Source organism: Melanostigma gelatinosum (genome assembly GCF_949748355.1).
Source record: "Melanostigma gelatinosum genome assembly, chromosome: 8".
Taxonomy (NCBI): Eukaryota; Metazoa; Chordata; class Actinopteri; order Perciformes; family Zoarcidae; genus Melanostigma; species Melanostigma gelatinosum.
Genome location: NC_136641.1, coordinates 24,271,045 through 24,292,386, shown reverse-complemented (window position 1 = coordinate 24,292,386; position 21,342 = coordinate 24,271,045). Strand labels below are relative to the sequence as shown.

At 46.0% G+C, this 21,342-nt stretch overlaps 2 protein-coding genes across 3 annotated transcripts in view; both read right to left on the bottom strand.

The window, feature by feature from the left end:
* Positions 1–250: 250 nt before the first annotated feature.
* On the bottom strand, positions 251–12,393 carry brpf1 (bromodomain and PHD finger containing, 1). 2 transcript variants are annotated; one of them, XM_079273820.1, is made up of 16 exons: positions 12,224–12,393; positions 10,201–10,991; positions 9,691–9,880; positions 9,302–9,589; positions 8,423–8,940; positions 8,070–8,274; positions 7,834–7,974; positions 7,305–7,433; positions 6,311–6,812; positions 5,391–5,699; positions 4,792–5,067; positions 4,539–4,686; positions 3,094–3,227; positions 2,458–2,510; positions 2,213–2,367; positions 251–1,229 (listed from the first exon to the last, which is right to left on the bottom strand). In XM_079273820.1, exons 2-16 carry the CDS (start codon positions 10,944–10,946, stop codon positions 1,046–1,048), a joined length of 3,978 nt encoding a protein of 1,325 aa, XP_079129946.1. In that variant the 5' UTR covers positions 10,947–10,991; positions 12,224–12,393; the 3' UTR covers positions 251–1,045. The 2 variants fall into 2 exon arrangements, with proteins under 2 accessions (XP_079129946.1, XP_079129947.1); XM_079273821.1 differs by having other exon boundaries at positions 7,834–7,965.
* Positions 12,394–12,899: 506 nt separating this feature from the next.
* The window catches only part of LOC306781187 (serine/threonine-protein kinase WNK2), a gene marked incomplete at its 5' end in the record, with an annotated part of 37,061 nt that continues 28,618 nt past the window's right edge, over positions 12,900–21,342 (bottom strand). Inside the window, 6 exons of the mRNA XM_079273930.1 lie at positions 12,900–15,557; positions 15,839–16,134; positions 16,655–16,699; positions 19,017–19,115; positions 20,486–20,710; positions 20,909–21,135. Of these exons, the coding sequence (XP_079130056.1) occupies positions 15,207–15,557; positions 15,839–16,134; positions 16,655–16,699; positions 19,017–19,115; positions 20,486–20,710; positions 20,909–21,135 (1,243 nt within the window). The 3' untranslated portion in view covers positions 12,900–15,206. The remainder of the gene's footprint in view (positions 15,558–15,838; positions 16,135–16,654; positions 16,700–19,016; positions 19,116–20,485; positions 20,711–20,908; positions 21,136–21,342) is intronic.

Genomic DNA, 21,342 nt, shown 5'->3' with positions numbered 1-21,342 from the left:
GTCACAGCTTCTTTGGAAAGAGTAAATGATCGGGTAAGAATATATGAAGTGTGCACACAAGGATATTCCACACAACCAGGAAGACCACTGAAGGGGGAACGAACACATCCCCCCTCAGGCCGCAGACAAGTGACCACAACAGTTTAAAAAACTCAACTCTTTTTTTATTAAACTTCTATTCTTTATGCAATCTGTATATATAAAAGTTCTAAAGCCGTTAGCCTGAGTCTAAGACAGGCCGTGAGGCGATCACGTGTTTCAGTTTAGTCCTCGTTCCTCGTTGAACCCGGCGGCCCGTTAACAAAAAAAAAACCCCTCGTAAAAACAGGAGACATGATGAACACAGAGTGACAACGAGGACTGCACAACGTCTTGTGCAGCAGGAGTGATTAGAAGTAGTCCATGATAAAAGGGAGCTCGGTGGCCTTGTTAAGAAGGAGTAAGCAGAATAAATAACAGTATCGTTGGCTTGCCAACAGTCTCTCGTTGTGCTCCACTTGCCGGACGACTGGACACTAGCACCGGGCCCGGTTTCTCTTTCCTTCGTAGAGGCGGTTGATGAGACGTGAAGACGTGTTGAGGCGCCGGCGTTTGGCCGCCACGCCCGCAGCGAGTGCATTTAAAAACGCACGCTACGAGCATTTCCCCGTTCACACGTGAAATGTGTGACAACGACGGGGCGAGGCAGCAACACCGTCTGTAAACCGCCATCGACCGCATACGAGGAATATTTTTGATTGGCGATCCTGAACATAGCATATTTTTTCCCCCCCATAATTATTATTATTCAATTTCAATTCTCTTAAATACAATATTTTACACGTCAGATTAAATAGGGCTTAGTGTGCATGATGCGCGTGTGTCAGAGGGCCGATGTAGTGGATATCTCTTGGTTTTTGTTCCCACTCTGTGCTACTGGCACCGTTTCTTGTGATCTGTGATGGAGGGATGTGCTCTCGATGGAGGAACGTGTTCTCCACAACACCTTCAAAACGCCAAACACATGATTTGCGTGCGTGTGTGTGTGTGTGTGTGTGTGTGTTTTTCAGTCACTGTCACTGGTCTCGCTGCTGGGGTCTCCCTGCACCTTGCTGCGGTGCTGCATGGCCCGGTGGTAGGCCACCTGCACGGACTTGCGGATGTTGGATTTCCTGCCCTCCAGCATCTTCTCCTTGTCCAGCTCCTGGTCCACCCCGAGCGGCACCAGCTTAGAGCGCGGCAGCCACTGCCTGGATCCACACGGACATAGAAGTGTTACTGATCAGTTCCAATCAAACAGAGCGACAGCAGGTTTGATTCATGCCACAACAAGCTCAAACAAAACAGGAGGCAAGTGAGAGAACTTTAGAGCAGTGTTTATCTGGGGACCCTTTAAAAAACTAAAAAGACAAACCATCACGGCCAAATTCTCAACAGGCCTCATCTATAAATACTATAATATAATATAATAAAGAAGAGTGAATTTGTGCGTAAATAAACATTCCTGACCGGCATTTCCGCATCATTTCATATTATCATAAATAGGTAAACCGTGTCGAAGAGACGTTTGAAGCATGTGTTATTGAAAACATATACACACGTTAAATACTTGAGAGCAAATCTCTTTTTCAGTTCCTCTCATCAGAGAAACAAACAGAATGCACCAGAGCCCTTCATATTAGATCCAGATGTTTTAACAAGGCTTCAATTATGAGAACAATGCAAACATCCATTCGCGGCTCAAACGTGACCTGCAGACGTAAATATTGAACAAAAGTAAATGCAAGAAATCCTGCAAATGCATTTGGAACCAGTGTTGGAGCGACTGAAAGAGGTTCAGCTCCTGAATGACTTCTCAGAGGATCATCAGGGCGGTTCGGAGTGACACCGACTCCCGTCGTGTTTCTCACATTTGTTTTTCTTCAAACTTAAAAGCAAACCTTGAACGCATGAGATCGCGCAGCACACGGTGACCTGAATCATGGTTTTTTCTCTCTCCTCCTCTTCTATTCTCAAAAACAACTTTTGCCCCAATTCTGTTTCCTTTGAACTGCTGCCTCAGAGCACGCACACATCCAGTAACAGTACTTTTTGCGTGTGTCTTTTGCTGTTCTCGTCATTTTTGAAAAAAACCACAAAGAACGACAGGATGTCAGTGAGAACAAACAAAGAGACGAACGTGATGATACAGTTAGTGAAGGTAAAAGGTGAGAAGATGACCCGGAGTGCTGACCATGTTCTCTTGTTGTCAAAGAAGAGGACCAGGAACAGGTGCTCTCTGGCCTCCTGGGTCATCTGCTCCCCTAGTTTCAGCACATCCAGGGGTGGGACGGGTATCGGCACGCCGCGGTGGAACACCCCTTCCCTGGGCATCTTCGGGTCAATGATCTGCAGACAAGAGGAGGAGGGTTTAGACATTCAGCCATTAACGTGCAGAGGGTCCTGAATCGGTCCGGGCTATTGGCAGTGTCCACTCACCAGAGCGGGATAGGAGGGGTAGCCTCTGCACTTGGCCCACACCAGGTCCAGAGCTTCAAGAGAAGAATAGTCATCAGAGGTCACCCAGCAGCCTGACCTGCCCTGACCCCGACCCACTGGCGGCAAGGAGCACAGCAACAGGAAGCGCCAGTTCCCATTGCGCAACCTCCCCTCTAGCTAAACTACGGCCACGTAGACGATCACACGTTTCTACGTGTTTAAGACAAGATGTGACAAGAAATGGCATTAATCCGTTCCTGGGGCGGGACGGATGGGCTGGTCGGGGTCGGCATTCGAGCTTTAAAACTCAACACTTCACATGCTGAACTCTTTATCTGCCTTTTTGTTGTTAAATGTTGTTTCATTTTTCAAATAAAAGATGACATCACATCAGATTGGTCACAGACTCAGAGATATTGCGGCTTTCTTGTACTGAATAACCAACTACATTCACATTCAAATCGTTCTGAGAAGACGTTCACTGTCGACATGAATATAAACTCATATTTAACTGCATGTACTGATGCATAGATAGTGTGTGTGTGTGTGTGTGTGTGTGTGTGTGTGTGTGTGTGTGTGTGTGTGTGTGTGTGTGTGTGTGTGTGTGTGTGTGTGTGTGTGTGTAAGTGTGCTTACAATGTGACACGCTCCGCGATCCTCCGACTGAGTAGGAATCATTTTCGGTGCCCGACGTCTCCTCGCTGCTGTCCTCCTGGAAGGCGGAGCGGGAGAACGAGGCCTTTCCTCTGCCCTGCTTCGAGGGGGTCGTGCTGAGAGAGAGACGAGACTGTGAGGAACCAGAGACCTTAAAGGTTTACACTCTGACTGGCCAAAGATGTCATCGACCATCGATGTAATCACCAGGAAATACAGCTTCACGAAACAAGATGTGGCTGATGATATCGTTCTCTCGTTGTATCGCATTACTAAAAACATTTTTTGCACGTTTAACCGATGCATAAAAGCCTGTCAGATGACTGGCTGGCTGACAATACAGCATCATATACATGTAAGCACTTGTAATAGATTAGAATAAATCAACATTTTGGGAAACAAGCTCATTTGCCATCTCTTGTATCTGTGCAACAACTATGGAGCTACCTGAGCTTAGCATAAAGAGATCAGGAACAGCTAGCCTGGCTCACTTCAAGACAAAGGCATAGAAGCTGGGTTACACCAACAAGGATTTATTTCATCTGAGGTTAACTCCAATCAGAGTTTAGCAGAACTAGGCTGATATAATAAATCCAGATTTACAATTAAGCAGCGTTATAAATAAATATCAATATGGAGATGCTTGCCCACACAATTTAAATAGATAAATGGATCATTTTGACTGCTCTGTGTCCCTTAACAAAAGGTGCATTGTTTGCCAGCTCGCTAGATAAAGAGTCAGTCAGTGAGCCAAACGTTACTCTTGATGGTTCGGCAGAGAAGCTCTAATTTCTCCTCTTTCGCCAAAATCTTCTTTGAGCCAGCTAGAAGGACTGTTTTCAACAGTAAGGGGAAAAAAGATTTGCATTTGGTGCAAGAGAATTAAATGTAATTTAGGTTTAGAGTAAAAACAAAACTGACATTTGAAGAGAGGTTCTGAAGTTTGATGATTTAAAGTTAAACCATGATTTGATCAGGTTCAAAAATGAATCTTTGTCGGTGGAACCCAGCCTGTGTCTCTGTTTCTTAACCCGAACATAAACAATCAAAGCTGCAGGTTTACAGGCTGCAGTGACTTCCTGGATGCTACGCATCAAAGTGATGACGAGACTCCAGGAAGTGGATGGAAAGTAAATAAATGTATTTAGCAAAATGGCTATCTGTTCCTTTAAAGCTGGATTAATTGATTTTTTTTGGCCTCTTGGAGGCCGAGGACCTCACCAGACACACGGCCCTGACATAATATCGGCTTATGAAGTTGGTATGGCGAATGTGTCACCTGATAATCTCGAACTCTTGGCTCACCTGAGCTTGTTTGCTTGAAACAGCTGCCTGTAGCGGTCGATAACAGGGCTGACGGGAGTGCCGGGAGTGACCCATAGCTGTAGCTCTGCGCTGTAAAGATTAAAACAATGAGCACTAATCACCTGGTCCGGTCCGAAGCTGCACTGCTGCTGCTGCTGGTCGTGGACTCGGAGTCTGAGCTGGAGCGAGGGAGGCGAGACTCGCTCCTGTACACGCGGAAGCTCTCCGTTACCGGCTGGTTTCCTCCATCGAAACCGTTACTTGGCAAACCTGAGAGAAAAGAGAGGGAGCGTGAGTGTGTGAGTGTGTGTGTGTGTGTGTGTGTGTGACTCAAAACGTGTGCGTTAACATCGACGATGCGTTTGTCTCGCGTACCCGGCAGCAGGTCGCTGTCACTGTCGCTGTCCGAGCTGGAGCTGCTGCGGGGGCTTCGGGGCCTCTTCCTCTGCCTGCTCGGTGACAGCAGGGGCAGCTGAGGGGGCCCGATGGGGCTTTGGCCCAACCCCGGCCCAGCGTAGCCGGCATCACGGTTCTTGGGGGGGCGTCCGGGCCTTTTGGGGGGTCCGGCCATCTTTTGGTTCTTCTTGGAGAAGAGGACGGATGTCCGACGGCCCACCTCTGGAGCCAGGGCAGACGAGGACACACTCATATCTAGAGGAGGAGGGTTACAGTTAAAATGTAAGAATATAATAATAATAATAATAATAATAATAATAATAATAACAACAACTTTAATTATATACAATACAAACTATGGTAAAAGTTAAATCCTGATAAAACATAAAACCAATCGATACGTTAACAACAAACTATAAAATAAAATCAAGTAAAATAAAATAAAGTAAAATAAAATAAAGCAACGACATTACATAAAACCAGTCTGTTAAAAAAATAAAAGTTTATCATCACTTTCCTTAAACAGCTTTTATCCTTTTCCTGCACATCAGTGATGCTTTAAATCTTTCCAGACGCACCTTTTCCACCGATCTCCTGGCTGCTGCTTTCTCCCCCTTCATCGTGGTGTCCCGAGGAGGACGGGTGGTGGGGGAGGGAGGAACCCCGGTCCCCTCCTCCCGCGGACTCCCGGCCCGCGATACCGGGGCCTCCCTCCCGCTGGTGCGCAAGCTTCCTCTTGATGATGCTGACCTCCTTCCTCAGAGCTTTGGCTCTGCGCGACTGGCCGATGCTGTGCTTCCCCGAGCCGACCTCGTCGAGACGCGCCTGCAGGTAATGCAGCTGCTCCTCCAGCGGCAGCCGTCGCCTGTTCTCTGGCAGGATCAGGTCTGTGGGAGGCGGGGAGAGAAAAGATCATCTGATAACATCATGCTAATGTGGGCCGATATACAAACTGTGCCGAATTCATCATATCTGCAACATTCACCAAACTTAATCTGAGACTGTAAATATAGTTTAAATGAGAGTTCAAATTAAATATGTGATTAGGCCCAGCAAGTCACTTTATCCAGTAAAAACTGATTTATTGAGGTCGGTTTTTAAACAAACTGAACTGAATGAACGTCCTGCACCACCTACTGGCCAATATGCTTTACTGTACCAATATGAAATATGTGGTTTCAGCATCTTACTCCACAGTGTTTGAGACGAGGAATGTATTGTTACAGTGAAAGGAAATAAAAAATAAATGAACAATAGCCCGGCCCGAATCTTGTGAGCTTCTGACTTTATCTCTACTACACTTATGACTTGTGGTCCCATCCACTAGGATTTCTCTCCCACCCTAATTCCCGTCAGTACTTCACTCACTTGTGTGATAACCAAGTGTTGTAAACATTTCCGTCCAGCTTCTAGCCTGCCAAATCGAGAACAAAGGTGTCAACCAAAAAGCGGTTGGTTGACATAAACTTCTCAACCAAAGTGAAAATAGTTCACTCACCTTCTTCATTAGAGGACAGCGGCTGGTCTCTGTCCCTGTCTCGTTCTCTGTCTCGGTCTCGGTCTCGTTCTCTGTCTCGGTCTCGTTCTCTGTCTCGGTCTCGTTCTCTGTCTCGGTCTCGTTCTCTGTCTCGCTCCCGTTCTCGTTCCCGCTCCCGTTCCCGTTCTCGTTCCCTCTCCCGCTCCCTCTCTCGGTCCCTGTCGTGGTCCCGCTGGCTCTCTGGGCTCGGCTCTCGGGGGAGGTGTGTGCCGGCCTCGTAGTCAAAGCCTATCCGTTCGGCGTGGCGCCGGGCGGTCCTTATTACGGCTCCGCCCATCTCCCTGAGCCGCAGGGCGGCGCGGTAAAAGACCGTGTCCTTGGCGTTGTACTTGAGGCAGTTGTTGACAATGAGGCCAAAGTCGGACTCAAAGGCCTCAAACGTGAGGTAGCGGTGGGACTCCAGCAGGTTCCACATGGTCTGGAAGTCCATTGGCGTGTCGATGTGGTCCAGGTAGTCTGGCACCTGCAGAGCAGAGGGAGGAGATCAGGCAGAGATGTGAACTGATGAGAGTGTGCAGAAGACCAGCATTTTCTACAAATAAATACTTTCATACTATTCATATTGATTTATCCCATTAGACGTTGATGTGAAACTGTCATAATTAGCGTATGAATTCTTGAGTTATGGCCAAAAACTTGTATTGTGACCAAATTCTTCAGGTCACACTGAAGAAACTAGAAGAATATTTGCTCAAGGCATTTCTGAGGGATCGCTTTTACAAGAATGGACCGGACAGACTGACAACTGTCACGGCTGTACCCGGCGTTGTCAGTAAGGTGTAATAAATAAATAAATAAATAATTCAACATACATTATATACCAATTCAAATAAATGGGGGAGACAAATATAAATACGGCAATGTGATCATTTTAAAATGACGTTGGCCTGAAAAGGACACATTTTTAAAAGGGAATATGCAAACGTCCTGAGTGTGAGTGACCGTGTGAGCTCACCTCTGCCAGCGGTACAGGCTCAGTGAAGAAGTTGTTGATGTCTCTCTCCTGTAACTGTTCCAACGTACTCCTCAACAGCACCAGGAAGGGAGTGAGCTGCATCTCCAGCGCCATCTGCTGCACTTTAATCTGAACACAGACGGCATATTTCAACAATTTAAACCCGCCGACTGAATAAACAAACACGGAGAAATCTGAGGAGCAAAGAACTTATTGTGTACGGAAAAGTGTTTTCGTGTATTCACACACACTCATATGTGAGTCTACTCAGCTGCAAGTAGTGAAGGAAGATGCTGTTTACTGTGTGTTTAAGAAAGTTTAAGAACAAACTGGAAAGACTGTAAGGAGGAAGAAAAACAGAAATTATAAAACAGCTAAAATGGCTTTTAAATTGTATTTGTTATTTGGACCTAATTATTAAAAAAGGGTTTCATTGCCTGCGTTCTTGCGTTCTAACCACTGTCCTATACAGCTCACTGGGGCTTTGATATCAGCTCGTGACAGAAATAAAAGGCCATTTGTGTCTCACCGTCTCCCTCTTGAGTTTCTCCCTCTTGCGGATGAGCTCCACCAGCAGCCTGGCTCTCTCCAGGTCGTGTCTGAGTCTCTGCCACGCCTTCAGCTGCTCCTTTAGAGCCGAGTGCTTCTCCTCGCCGTCCGTCTGCAACACCAACGCGCACAAACCCTCAAACATGTCACACAGCTGAATGAGGCAAGGACGACGGCTAAAAGGAATTTGCGAAATGTTTGTGTGTTTTTGTTTACAATTGCACAAGCCACCGGTGAGAGTTGCTCTGGCGGTTCTGGCGGGAGGGAGTCAATGTGCCGTTGGGACTGCAGGTGGGTCTGGAGCCGGCGGAGCAGCGGTACGCCGTTACGACTCTGCCTCTTCAGGGTCCAGTAGCTGTGGAGACGCTGCATGAACTGGCTCTTCCTGGGCACCGTCAAGTTGCTGGTGATTTTACTCAGCCTGGAGAGAAACGAACACCACTTTGACTCTCGTACTCAAATCATCGACGCCTCCAGGAGGTGCGGGCGATTTACACTATTGTGCAAGAAGGTTACCAGGCATGTGCATCTTGGAGCACAGGTAAAACACACGTGCAGTGTGTACGTACCTATGGGGAGGTATGCAGGGCACAGACACCACCGGCGCAGCAGCTCTCCTCTCGGCTAAGATCTTCCTCGCTCTTTTCATCTTCAGCCTGGACTTGGCCTTCGCCCTCTTGGCTCGCTCAGAGCTCCAGCCCTTGGAGTCGTCGTCCTGGCAGATGCTGGGGTCGTCATCATCCTCCAGCTCCCCGTCACTGTGCGACGAGCCCATGCTGGCCCCGCCCACCCCCCCCAGAGGCCGGGCCGACCCCGGCGGCGTGTGGATGTCGCAGTAGGCCGTCTTGCGGACGCTGAACGAGGTGCCGTTGGCCCCGGTCTCTCGGACGGGCTCCATTTTCATGTAGAGGCCCGCCTGCTGGGCACAGGTGACGTGGAAGGCGGTGTAACAGTTGGCTTTGTGACACTGGATGCAGGCGCCCGAGCCACGCTGCTTGCAGATGTAGCAGGTGAGCTTCCAGCGGGCGGGAGGAATGTGCTCGATACTGTCGATTGGCTCCAGGAAGACTGTGTTAGCAAAGCAGACCTGAGGGAAAGCAGCAAAACTCACTTTTACTGCAAGTGTAGGGATGGGAAATATATCGATATTTTAACGATACTGTGATCTGACACGAGATATTGTTTTAGATTCTGGATATTGTAATATGACAAACGTGTCTTTTCCTGGTTTTAAACACTACATTACAGTACAGTGATGTCATTTTATAAACTTATTCATTATGTATCCACATTACTGATGATTATCAAAAATGTCATTGTGTAAATATTTTGTAAAAGCAAAGGTCACTGATAAAATATCGTCACAATATCGGTATCGAGGTATAAACTATTGTGACATTTGATTTTCTCCAAATGGCCCGGCCCGTTAGTGGTGTGTGTGGACTCACCTCCGGGATCCAGAGGGCACACACTACGTGGGCCCAGCGTGCATCGTCCGTCTGTTTGAAAGCGCCTCCCTTGTTGGGACAGAGAGCGCAGTCCACGGCTCTACTCGGCGACTGCAGGCAGCGGCGGCATAACCACTGGCCCTCTGGGATGTAGGGCACGCCGTAGCACTCCTGGTGCACTGCCAGGTTACACATGTCGCAGAACAGGATCACGTTGCTGTTCTGACACTCTCCGTCGTTGCAGATGCAGCACACGGCATCTTCGTCGATGAGGGTGCTGGGGTCGGCCTGGGAGAGGGGAGGATAAGTAGAGATCAGAGTTGGACGAATTCTATCGATTTCTCAGTTTTAAAATAATATTTTCCCCCTCCGCTTCAGAGTTCAGGTACCTTGTTGTGGCTCTCAAAGTAAGACTCCTTCTCCAAGCGGTCCATGAGGTATTCAAAGACCTCCTGAGGGATGGGTGTCACGCCGTCACGCCGCCGCTTGTCGTTCATGATGTCGAGCCAGATGTAGTCTTCCTCGTCGATGTCGTACTCTACCTCCTCATCCAGCTCCTCCACAGACTTGTCAATGTACCTGAACACCACAGTGGGAAAGAAGAGGAAAATGCGTTTGTGTGGGTTTGGCACCAACTTCAACTGTCTGTAGCGAAGAGGAAATAATAATCTAAATAATATGAGGTAATCTGAGGTCAAATTAATTTCCTGAAACATGCACGACAACAAGCTGTACAGCTGCAAACAAACTGATGTCAGAGTGTGTAAATATGCGCTTCAAATACCAAATTTTGGCGTAAACAATATGCCTCCTCTATACGTGCCCTTATCTTTTAAAATGCCTGCCATGTATTTAACAACAATCTTGCTCCATAATTATTAATAAACCAGATTGCAGACCTGTAGTAAGACGATGGTCGAGGGGGGGCGTCAGGTCTCTCTTGGTCCAGCTCTCTGAACACCGCCTCGGGGAGCTTGACCGCGGGGCCGGACTGAGCGCTGTGATGATGAGAGGAGCCATCCTTCTTCTTTTCTTTGCTTTTGTGCTTCCCGGACTTCGGCGTGGATTTGCCCCCGTTAGAGGATGGGATATCTGGCCGGTCCTTGCCACTACCTCCCAGCTCGCTGCCACCAGGTCCGCCTTCACTCCCGTTACACACCCCTCCACCGCCGCCACCCGTACCAGATGGAGGCGCGTCCTCCGCATCGCTGTCCTCCTCTGACACCACGTCAATGTTTTCAAAGATGCTGATACGGTGGAGGCGTCCTTGAAACTCCAGCTCCACCATGCGCTGGGCCTGGGCATAGGTCATTGTCTCTCTGCCCGGGGAGTGAGAGTGGTCCGACCGGTTGGGGCTCCCCGGTGTGTTCCCCCCGTGCCCAGGTCCTCCACCTCCGTTACCCCCCCCACCGTCGTCCGTGTCCCCTGACCCAGCCAAGGAGGCGCGAGGAGGCCGTCCCTTTCTTTTCTTCTGGGGCAAAGCCTGCGCAGGTGTTGGGTTATCGTGGTCATAGTGGTAAAGGTGATACTCAATGCCACTGTAGCTCTTGTACACCTTACGGCAAGTCTCCACGGGGCACTCGTAAGGGGGCTTGGTGGCCCGCAGATTGTGACAAAACGTCTTTACGTCAAAGTCCAGGCCCATCCTGCCAACAGCCACCGCTGGGACGGATGCTGTTCAAGTTTACATCTGAAGAAGAAGAGCACAAGTGAGGACCACGCTGCAGGATCACTTCCACAGGTTTAATTACATTATTCAGATAGTAGCCACAGTCACTGAATTCTAGCAGTTTAGAGACACCACTCTGAGCAAGTCTCTGCACATTGTGCACCTGTTATGGTGCAGTCACGTGACCGTTTCTCCAACTCCCAGTAGTAAACAAATTGTTCCGTTTGGTTACTCCAGTAACAGGTGCAATTTAGGTCAATATTTATGCTTCCGCTTCCTGCTAACTAGATTTATAACAGAGGGCCTAGGCTGACAGCACACTCTGGTTTACAGCCTATGATCTCTGGCTACAACAACAGTGCATTAAACAAAAATATACGGTAGTTTGATTGTCCTTAAAACTAACAATAGGACTTTCTAAACAGGCTAACTTTAGCCTTAGCGTTATGATTTCTTCTTCTACTCAAACAATAAAACATTGCAACCCTGACGCTGTTAGCCAAGCAAGCTAACATGAAGCTAGCAAACAACAACACCAGTTCACAGTTCACAGCTACTACAGAAAGCAGCCACCAACTCACGAGTTCACGACACAAAAGTAGCCACCGCTTGCTTCCGTTAATCTCAACCGACGGTAACGGCAAAACGGTTAGTTTTAATTCGCGTGCTATATAGTGTAGCTGTATTCACAGCTGTGTAAGCTAACGCTACACAAGGTGCGAGCTTTTCTTAAAGGATGCATAGTATTTATATAATTAAGTTAAAACACAAGATTTTTTTTAAAAGTTAGACACACTGTAACGTCAGCCTGAATGTAACGTAGGTGACCATTCAAGCTTCTACAGTGTTTCCCTCCACAATGACCTCACCCTGTGCATCCCATCCCTGATACTGACAGTATAGCATCTGATTTCATGAGGTTACCGCAGGTACTGCTGTTACTACGGCATGTGTGGAGCAGGTCCTGTGTTTCAACGAAATAATCAACAGATTCATTAACATTCTTTGTGTCGAAAACGGCTCCTACATGTTGTGCAATACGAGGATATATAGCCAGTCGTGCTTATTATGCATCAGGGCTGCTACTTCGTGTTTTCAGGGCACAGTGGGGTTAAGGTGGAACCACTAAAATCACCACAATTATACGTAGAAATTACCTTTTAATCGTCAAAATGTGAACCTATTCCCCCACCACCACACACCCAGCCTTCGACCGTTTAAACGCTACAGATCCGGACGTTATAAACACTTACTACTCCACGTTCCTCGAGACTGCGTGCTTCGGAAACCTCATCACACCAGATCGGAGAAAGGGTTGCAGATCGATCTTTTAAATTCATGAGATAATCCCAGAGGAGATTCACGGGATCGCGCGGGTTACAGTGAAAATGTGTTTATTTAAAACATAATATATTCCGATCATTTCATTGTGTTGGGGAATAATTCAGAGAACTCGGTTGAACAAAAGAGGCAAACCGTTGCTGTAACGTTACGCCGCGGGTCGGCACATTCGCCACACAAAAAGCAGGGTCTATTTCTTGGCTTTTGTATCGAAGTAGAGCCCGTATACACATTTTAACGAAGAATTTATAGTAATGTAAATAATATTCTGTTCGTGGAGTATACTGCATTTTTATTTCTACCGGGCCAATTCGTTCCCACGGGTAATTTGCAAATTGAATGTGGCGAATCTGCGGCTTTGTTTAAAAGATATCGGCAGGACTGAGTGAAAGGTGGCCCGAGCGCGCGTCGCACCTTCAAATAAATCTTTAAAAACACTTTAACATCTTCTATGGATGAGACAAAAAAAAAACTACTTCTGGTTTAGAATGTATGACTCAACTCCATGCTAAACAACTATAATATATTTTAATATTATAGCCTCTTAAATAATGAAAGAAAACAATAAAAACCACATTGAAACACACCATCAAGCACAAAATAATATTTATTTCTCTCTGAACATACAGTCTGTGTTTAGAGTGCAGCAGGGCAGGGTGGGGTAATGCAGTGGGACATACAGCAGGCAGAAGCGATCCCACAGTTTGAATACAAGCCTTTTGACAACCAGCATTTTCACCAGGGGGCAATGTTGTCGAGAGAGAAGTGAGAATGAGCAGAGTAGGAAGTGTCAGGACTGCTTCTCCTCCTCATCATCTTCCTCTTCTGTGCATATCAGCTCCTCCGTCTGATCACTGCATCCAAATGACTTTGCTAACAACACTTATTCCTTTTCTCGGCTCACCATGAGTTGGCGGCGAAGGAGGTGGAACAAAACCAGATATAAGTGACAAAGAGAACAGAAATCTCTTACTACTGGAAGTATTTCACCAAAGCAGAAGACTCCGCATCATATCCTATAAAAGTCCAATTCAAACCGAATTGATGGAACAATAATACATCAAAACAACCCCCCCACCACCATCAGTCAGAAAACAAAATGTACAAATATAAACTACAAGAAAACTGTACAATTCACAGCTTGGCAGATTTGGGATGCTGAAACCTTTTACATGTGTTGTGGAGTTGTGACACATCTTATCGTAGCTGTATTGTTTATCTTTGCTTTGTGGAACATGAACTGTTGGCCATGCTCGTCAGTGACAAAATAAAAGTACAGGTGGTGAAACCCACTATATACAGTGTAGGAAACTCTTAAACATAGATTAGAATTAAGGGGGACTATATTGTGCAAATCACCCGCATCAAGTAACATTTGAATTTTGCATTACTGAAAATAAAATGAAAAAAACAAAGGCTGTCACCCGAAGCAACCTGGGGAATAAACACATCAAAACTTCAACAACGCAATAACACTGCTTTGTGAGCGCCTCACTTGTTAATTTAAATTTGTATTAAAGTACCATTTTATGTGAATATAATGCTTAACTGTACAGTGGAATCACCTCAGACGATAGCAGCGTCAAAAAAAAAAAAAAAAAAGCTTCAAACATCAAGTCATTGAAAAACATCAGACTTAACTGGTGATTGCACAACACGGTTCACATACAGTGCTGAGTAATAGGATAGCCGAGTTGAAAGAACATTTAGCAGTAGTGACTTGCTCGCTTGGAGGTTTGCAATGTTCATACTTTGCTGGGTGACGTTCGTCAGTTGGTTTGGTGATTTGTAACTGTGTTCAACTTTTCATCAGCTTGCTCCTGTTGCACACGTCAAGAGATAAGGCTTGTGGCAAGGCCACGATCAAAGCTTTCGTGGAGGGGGTTAAATTGCACTTTTGAGCCTCAAGCCTTCACATATTAATTGCTACATTCTGATCAGAACGATACCAGAGGCATTGACTGTAGAAGGAGCCGCGTACAGTATACATGGCTCTGGACACCGCCTTTCCTCTGAGCACGAGGCTGCAACGCTGCCAACTCTTGTGCCGTCCAACGCATCAGTTGTCCTATCAAAAAGAGGCCGTGTCCGACTGAACCATTTGACCTGAAAGAGTGGGTTTGGCTGCTGGCGTAACTTTGTTTTTTTCCTTTCTCTCATCAGTCGCACATTAACCATTTGTTTCTGCAAGGCAACGGTACATCTCACCACTATGGCATTCCATCTGTCACAGGGCTGGAAAGTAAACAAGGGTTAAAAACATGATTTTATTCTTTTTAAATAAGAGCATAGTGTTAATAGTGCAGTTCTACAAGGGCATTCATATGTAAACCAAAAAACAAAAGTGTCTGTAATGCATAAAAAAAGAGACTGCACTTAAGCTACCATCAAATAAAATAACTTGGATGCACACATGCTTTGTTTCACAGAAGAGAAAACAAATGTAAATCAATGTTCAAGGCACTACATTCCATAAAATATCTTCATCTTAAATACTGTCTTGTAACTGTATCTCACACCACTGGTATTTGGATTCCAATGTAGTGTTTAAAGTGAGAAAGGCAAAAATCAATGAAAACTGCAGTAATACAGAATAAAATGAAAAATGGTTTTTCGAGACTGTAGACAATTTGTCTTGTATGGCTGAGTGTGGTCAAAACCAAAGCCAAAAAGCATTAGGTATTCACACATACTTAACACATACTGTATACACACACACACACACACACACACACACACATTAACTGCAGATATAGGTGTTGTATAAAGAATATCAACACTTGCGTCATGTAATTTACAAGGTCACACTATGTACATTTGTGGCTCTGGTGAACCACAACGGAGTGAAGTTGGGCCGATGGCACCCGAACACACTAACAACCGTTAGTGAGCAGGTCAGGTAGTCCTCGTGGTTTTGGGACAGGGGCCGCTCTCGGGGTCGTGCGTGACCAGAGGGTGGGCTTGGATCCCTGGGTTTGCCACTGTGGCATAGGGCATCATTCTTGCAGCACCGAGCAGGCCTACGGGACTCACGGACCCTGCAGGACTGGGCGTGCCAGGCCACTGCTGTGGGTAAAGAGGACCAGGAGCCATGCCTCCGTAGGAGCCCGCTGGCAAAAGGTACCCAGCAGGGAGCATTGCTGAGGAGTTGGGAGCTTGGCTTGTGGGCACACCGGGGCCCAAAGCGGCAGTCAGCGGGCAGGAAAGAGGCAGCTGGAGCTTGCGGGGACCAACGTGGCACTTCATCTGAAACAGAAGGGAGTCTAAGTACAGCATAGACCACCTCAAACGTCACAGATTAGGGGTGTAACAACACCTGTATTGTATTGAACCACTCGATACAGGATGTTCGGTTCGGTATGCGACAGCCAATGAACCACTGTTGAATGAAAAAAGTTATTTTCTGCGTTTTCCCTATTGTACCGAACCATGACCCACAAACCGAGGCAGATATCGAACTGAATTTCTTGTACCGTTACTCCACTATGATCGAAGCACAACTGATCCTTCATCTCCATTGTGACTACCTCGTGCGGAGCTGCTCCCATGGGTGTCGCTCTGGCCTCCAGGTCCTGCTGCCGTCTCTGCTGTTTGATCTGGTTGAGGGAGGGGCGCGGCTGATTGGCCGCCGACACGGTCTCCTTCGTCCAGTCGTCCACCAGTTTGAGAAGATCGTCGGTGAACGTGCCTCTCTTGTTGTTGCTGTTGTTGGTCTGGACCTGAGCAAGCCGTGCGATTGGCTGGGGAGATGGTGAGGGCGTGGCTGATGTGAGTGGCGGCTGTGTGTGACCGGAGGCCGACGTGGCGGTGTTGAAAGCGGACCCTGAAAAGACACAAAAAGGTATTAAAAAAAAAAACTGGCCACGTCAAAAGAATAAAAAAAAGAAGAAGTTGTCAGTCAAATCAATTGGCTGCCGTTTGGCGTAATGTGAGGCACTTTAGTCACAATGAACCCATTCTATCACCTTCATGAGAGCCAACTTTAACAATGGTTTTGCTGAGTAAATGTCTCCAGATTTTATTTACTGTGTCCTGTTTTGCCAACATAGCAGCCAAAGGATTGCAACACGAGTGACTTCCACAGACAAGTGAAATGTTTGATATGCAAGCCAATGACAAAATTCAGCAATCAAGACATCGACACCGCCGTGCAAAACAACAACAAACGTAAACCAATGCAACAATCTGCAGAGCAACCACAACTTCGACAACAACCGCAACAAAGTGCCGCAAAACTAAAAAAGAAGAAAAGAAATAAAGTGCACATACAAAAATAAGGAGGACTAAAATAGTGGGGACAGAGGAAGAAAGACAGAGAGTAAGAAAGTAAATGAGATAGTTACTACTACTGCGCTCTTTGCCTAGACATAGTCGTTTCAGAGTGGACCCTATAAGAAGGTAGAACAGCACAAGACAGGAACAGTTAGGCCAGGACACACTGCACACCACACGGATGTGGAGAAGCTGCTTCAAAAGCACATTCAGCTATTAAAACAATTGGGGAGAGAGAAGGAGGGAAAAGGAGGACAAAGGGGTTTAAAAGTGAGGAGGACTGGAAGAAGGAGCCTAGGTGTTCTCTTTCAAATCAAAAGGTGACTATCAGGAAGTGAACCTGACGGAGAGCACACCGAGCCGTGGTTTGTGATGCTGCGCGTTAAATGGTTCCTGCTTTTATAGCAACGACGTCAGGATGAAGACCGTCATATTTTATGCTGCCTTTTAAATGAACTTACTGAAAACAGCTGAAATTGTTGTCGGAGAGAACTCCGGCAAAATGCAGTCACTATCATCTCAATGGCCTTTACGATTCAAAGAGTAAAATCATCTCGATTCAGGTTAGGATTTATTGTTCGGTGAGTCGGCAGCGAGCGGCCATAACGGGATAAAAGTGTCGTCTACGAAAGGAAGCCTGGATTAAAAAGAGATCCCTTTGTCGATGTGACAATGCCTGTGAAACCAAAGATGAATAAAACTCCAAACTGAAAGAGCACACACATACTAGCTGGAACTCCTCAGAGGCAGCACAAAAGTCAGAAACATGCAGGTAACTCGGGAGAGGTGGAAGGAGGAGGAACAAAAAGAAAAGAAGTAATATTGACGATACAGCCCTTCGTATTGGCGGAGCAAGTCTCCATCAGTGCCCTGCCTGGCGCCTGCACCATGCACGTCTTCCCCGTCCAAACATGAGGGACAGAGAGAGCTGCCTATCAGGGAGGAGGGGCGGGGCTTGTTTCCCCTCTGTGTTAATGTACAGAGGACTGCTGACTGACGGCTGACTTAGGGAGATGTTATACAATTTAAATGAACAGTGGATGGAAACAAAAAGGGGAAAAAAAAGGTTTTGGCATTCTCTCTCTCTAACACACACACACACACACACACACACACACACACATATTTGTACAAACAGGCGTCCTGTCTGGTTTCAGATCTGACCTCAGGCCCATGTTTGGAGAGAACTAGCCCCAGTGCATTTGTTTTTTTAAGCCAGAAGCACTGCATAAAGCATTTGTATGAGGGGGGGGGGGGGGGGGGGCATTATACCCATGAATGAATGGTTTATGAATGGATCTGTGAATTGTGGATAAATACCAGACTACTGATAAAAAAAAACCTATAACATGTAAGTTTCCTGCAGCCTGGGTATTGGAGGCCGCACACATCCTGGAATTGTTTCCTTTTCAAGCTTCATGCCTAGAAACTGAATGAGTTCATAGATCCTGTTACTTTTTACCTCATTCTGTCCGACCACCGGAGACAGTGGCAATACTACACACGGCTATATTTACCATAAGAGCGCACAAATGTACGACAAAGCGCATGTCAGCTGCTACAACTATCTAAAGCACTGCCCGCCAATGCAGACCAGGAGGTGGAAACACTCCTGGGAGTTTCACTTGACACCAAGAGGTATAGGAATTACCCTCAAATTGTTTTCATGAGCAATGTTTTCAACAATCAACTTAGAAAGCTTCTGCTTTTGATGAAGCACAACATGCATAGTCTAATCCTACACAACAGCTGTAATCAAAATGACATAATACAGATGAATTGCATCAGAGGAGCAGGGTGAGTTCATCACACTGATGGTATTTAACAAAATGCTGTCAAACTGAAAGTCTGAATTCGAGGAGGGTCTTTGGAAAGAGCCACGCTCCCCTCCAATCAGGAGTCCAGTCATCTCATCCAAACCTGTAGTCACAGGGTTTTAAATAAAAGCTGATGCAGCAGAACATCAACCACCAAGAGGACACAGACGTTATTGAAGGAAGTCATAACTTGAGCATAAGCTCTTTAAGTGGCACAGACGAGTGTCCGCAGGTGAAAAGGAAACATTTCCTGGCTGCACAGGCCATTGATTCTGGTGGCGTTTTCCTGAATTCTCTAGACTCAGTTGGCTTTGTAGACATGAGTTTTGAAGAGTAACATCACGTGTGCATGTGATGGAGATCCTCTGGCGGTCAGAAGGAAAATATCGTACGGAAGATAAAGCTTCGAGGTTGTTGAGGGAGGGGGGGGGGGGGGGGGGGTCGAGTGGTAGGAATAGAAAATGAGTGCCAGGTGAGGAGGGTGAAATAGAAGATCCACTCGATCACAGATACATTTTCTTTCTTTAAATGGTTGATAGAAGAGAGAGAGAGAGGCAGGTTAAACAAAGAGAAGATGGAAATGAGCGAGGGGAAATAGAAAAGAACAAATACAAACAGATGGACAGAGACACAGGTCCACTGAGGAATCTAGTGCGTGGTTTGCTACTAGATTTATAGGTGACTCTCTCTGACGTTTGGTGGTAAACCGTCCAGCCTGTAAAAATGAATATAAGAGGGAAGAAGAGAAGAAACAAGAGAGACACTTTGTAAAAGTGTACAGAGACTGGGATGAGAAACCCCCACCATCAAAAGACTAAGAAGGAGTGCACGATATGCAGGATCCCACTACATCATCTGCTGACAATCTGAGACAATAATTACATCCGACAACAGAGAGCATTGTCAGGGGAGGAATATTGTGGTTGTATGCTTGAGTTTTGACCCGAAGATTTTTTGTTTTTTTATTAATGTATCATTGCTTGATTTGATTTTTGCACCTGTCCCCAAACATGCTTTTGTATCAGCAGAAATATGAAAATACACTTCAATGTAAGAATATAATGTAGTGGAAATTATATTGCTGAAAAAAGTAATAAAAAAAAAAAATGTGTACTTTACATCAAAAAGATCAAATAATAATAAGTTTCCCGTTACACAGGAAACAAAAGAAAGACACTTTGACTGACGCTTAGATCTAACAAAACTACATTTTTTGTATTCTTGACCATCTTAACATGAACGAGATCAAAACATCTCAAGCTGAAATAAAAACATGGCAAACTGGTAACAGCTTGAGAAAGAATTTAGGAGTTACAGTGACATTTAAAAAATGTTGTTGGCAAGCTCAATAAACCACCATGTTTTATTATCTGTTGTCAGTTGTCAGCATGAATTATTGACGTTAGAATAGAGACAGCTCTCGGGTTTTTCTGTCAAACCTGCAGTCGTCTAAACGTGGCTTGATTAATAATAAGCTTTTATAATGGCTGCTGAAAAACAATGAGCCGTATTTATTAAGTATTATTTATTATCAATATCTTATCTTTTATACTGTGGCTTATAGTAGATATACTGAATCATTTTCCATGTTTTCCTGCATTTAGCATGCGTGTTCATATTATATTTACATCAGGTTCTTGGCATTAACTGAATATGAACTTACTGTTCTTTGGCTTTTTTATTTCTCCCAATGCTACATATACAAAGTATGACTTTAATTTACTCATAATGGAAATTATAAGGAAATTCAAGGGAATTTGTACCACTTCATTTATTGGATATATTGCCAACCTCTGCTTTATTTTTATTGGCGATTGACAATTATTGGTCATAAATACAAATGTATAGTATTTTAAGTGGCCCTACACACAGTGCGAGGTGTGTTTGTGTCTGTAATCCTTCGAGATGAGACTCTTGATCGACTTGAAAGATGTTGTCCATGGCCAGTATGGACAACATTAACACTGCTAAGCATTTGCCTCAGCCCTAGTGGCTGTTTAGTGGATGGCATGTCCCATCCACACACACACACACACACACACACACACACACACACCAGCATGCACATGAACCCATAATGTGTACCTTGGCCGGGGGCGGCTTGGTTGGCCGTTCCATCCCCGTGTAGCCCGGCGTAGATGCTGTCGGAGGAGAACGAGCCCTTCAGGGAACAGGGCTGCTGTGTGTGGACCTGCTCTGGGGGGGCACTGGGCTGGTTGCTGGAGCTGGAGCTGCCACTGGAGTGAGCAGAGCCGTCTGACAGAACTGAACTTTTAGCCGGGGAGCTGGATGAGCTGTCGACGCTCTCACCTTGGAGCAGAAACAAAACAAAGAAGTGTGAGTCAGAGTGAATCACTCTGTGAATAACACTTTCCTACAGTTTTTCTGAACATGACGCCATTCCTGTGTTTTCTAATTGTGTGCTTTCAGACTGAAAATGCTCTCCCGTGCACACGACTCGTCACGTACGCCACTTATCAACCCCCGCCATCAAAACAGCCCACACACCTTTCCTCTCTGCGGAGGCGTTAAGATTGTTTTTGAGCTGCTGCACCATCGGGTTGAGCAGCTTCCCAGCCTTCAGCTTGTGTTTGCTGGCCCTGCGCCTGCGGCCACTTGGGGGTGCAGCGTGGAGTAGGCCTACATTGGAGGGCAGCGATTTGCCCAGCTCCGTGTACAGATGCTCAATCTCGCTCCTCTGGAACGACTGCAGCTCAGAGATCTCCTTCATGTGTCTGGTGAGAAGGTACAGGGAGAAAACAGACTTTAACTGCCTGCAAGTCAATTCCGGCTTATGTTTCCGAAGCTCTCCCTCAGTAATTTACTCTCCATGCGGTCCACTGAAGCCTCCGTCAGTACAGCCTGCAGTCGTGATATTTGTGGGTTTTTACATGATCATTAGAGTCACTGACAATACTGTGAGTAACAATAATAATAATACA

Excerpts from the sequence above, each read along its gene's own strand:
- brpf1 (XM_079273820.1), bottom strand. The coding sequence starts at position 10,946 with ATGGGCCTGGACTTTGACGTAAAGACGTTTTGTCACAATCTGCGGGCC. Across the intron at positions 8,275-8,422 it reads CCCTGCATACCTCCCCATAG|GCTGAGTAAAATCACCAGCA; the intron begins GTACGTACACAC and ends GTTTCTCTCCAG. Across the intron at positions 2,511-3,093 it reads ATCGCGGAGCGTGTCACATT|CTCTGGACCTGGTGTGGGCC; the intron begins GTAAGCACACTT and ends CTTCTCTTGAAG.